Source organism: Arachis duranensis, chromosome 10 (genome assembly GCF_000817695.3).
Source record: "Arachis duranensis cultivar V14167 chromosome 10, aradu.V14167.gnm2.J7QH, whole genome shotgun sequence".
Lineage (NCBI taxonomy): Eukaryota > Viridiplantae > Streptophyta > Magnoliopsida > Fabales > Fabaceae > Arachis > Arachis duranensis.
This window is the reverse complement of record NC_029781.3, coordinates 27,030,043-27,031,116: the sequence shown is the minus strand read 5'-3', so window position 1 is coordinate 27,031,116 and position 1,074 is coordinate 27,030,043. Positions and strand designations below refer to the sequence as shown.

Here is a 1,074-nt window from a genome sequence, read left to right as displayed (position 1 = left end):
TCTATTTTGTCTTTTGATTGACCATATTTCAATTTTGGTTTGTTAATTTGGTAACATGTAAAGAAATCAAGAAAATCGAGTTTTCCTTTGGTAGAATTAGAGGCTGAAAGTCTATAAAATCTATAAGAATTTTTTTCACCTTTTGACACTGTTACAGTCTTACTCAGTAGTCAGTATTTACGTTGCATCAAGAGCAAAGGCATAAAGCTAGTGCTTTGGTTATTAGACAAAGAATTTGTTTCCAATCATGTACGATACACATGAAATTTTTATTGCTTAATTGCATGAGGATTCTAAATCTATACATATGTCCTGTGTACTAAGTGATGCATAAACATCCCAAACTGGAATCACAAATTTAGACCAGCTCGAGATGTAAAATTAGCATACAGCTGCAGATTATACAACAAAATGAGCAATCAATGACTGATCCCTTTATGGTTTACAAAATCAGCAACCCCTAAGGTCACGCCACCTGAGATAAACCAATCCAGCACGATAATGAGTATACGCCCCAGCCACGACGAATATATGAAACAACTGGTGACTGTGTCCAGCAATGTCAAATTTCCCAGGCATCCACCGTTCCGGAATCCTGGTGGCATAGATCAGTGCTCCAATACCATAGAAAGCACCCATCAGAAGCTCATAACCTGTTGTATGGAATACCTCAGGCTCACCCCAGAACAAATACAGCTTGTGCAGTATAGGTCCTGCACCAGACAAACCCATCCCAAAAAAGAGGGATGCCCGGATGGTGCGGAATTCTGGACTTTGAAAGACTGGAAGGAGAGAAACCAAGATAGTGGCGATTCCCAATATGGTAATGAATCCCAAGTAAAGGTTGCAGAAGAATGGATAACACATAAAAGAGTAATATACTGGGGGATAGAATGAGGTAGATATCAGGGCTGCAATGCCAGCATAGTCGAGCCTGAGCCTAATGTAAGATATGCGCTCGGAGTGGCAAGAGAGTAGATGGCAGACACTGCTAGCTAGCAAGCAAAACATTGCCCCTCCTAAAAATGCGAAAAAAGGCCACCTTGTAATTGGTCTAATCATCAGTGGTGCTAT

The 1,074-nt window shown here is 40.4% G+C and overlaps 1 protein-coding gene across 1 annotated transcript; it reads right to left on the bottom strand.

Annotated features, from left to right (window-relative positions):
* Positions 1-234: 234 nt before the first annotated feature.
* On the bottom strand, positions 235-1,026 carry LOC107469649 (heptahelical transmembrane protein 4-like). Its single transcript, XM_016089025.3, has one exon. The coding sequence runs from the start codon at positions 1,009-1,011 to the stop codon at positions 451-453; it is 561 nt and encodes a 186-aa protein (XP_015944511.2). The 5' UTR covers positions 1,012-1,026; the 3' UTR covers positions 235-450.
* Positions 1,027-1,074: the final 48 nt, after the last annotated feature.

Coding starts and splice junctions, on each gene's coding strand:
- LOC107469649 (XM_016089025.3), bottom strand. CDS start 1,011: ATGTTTTGCTTGCTAGCTAGCAGTGTCTGCCATCTACTCTCTTGCCAC.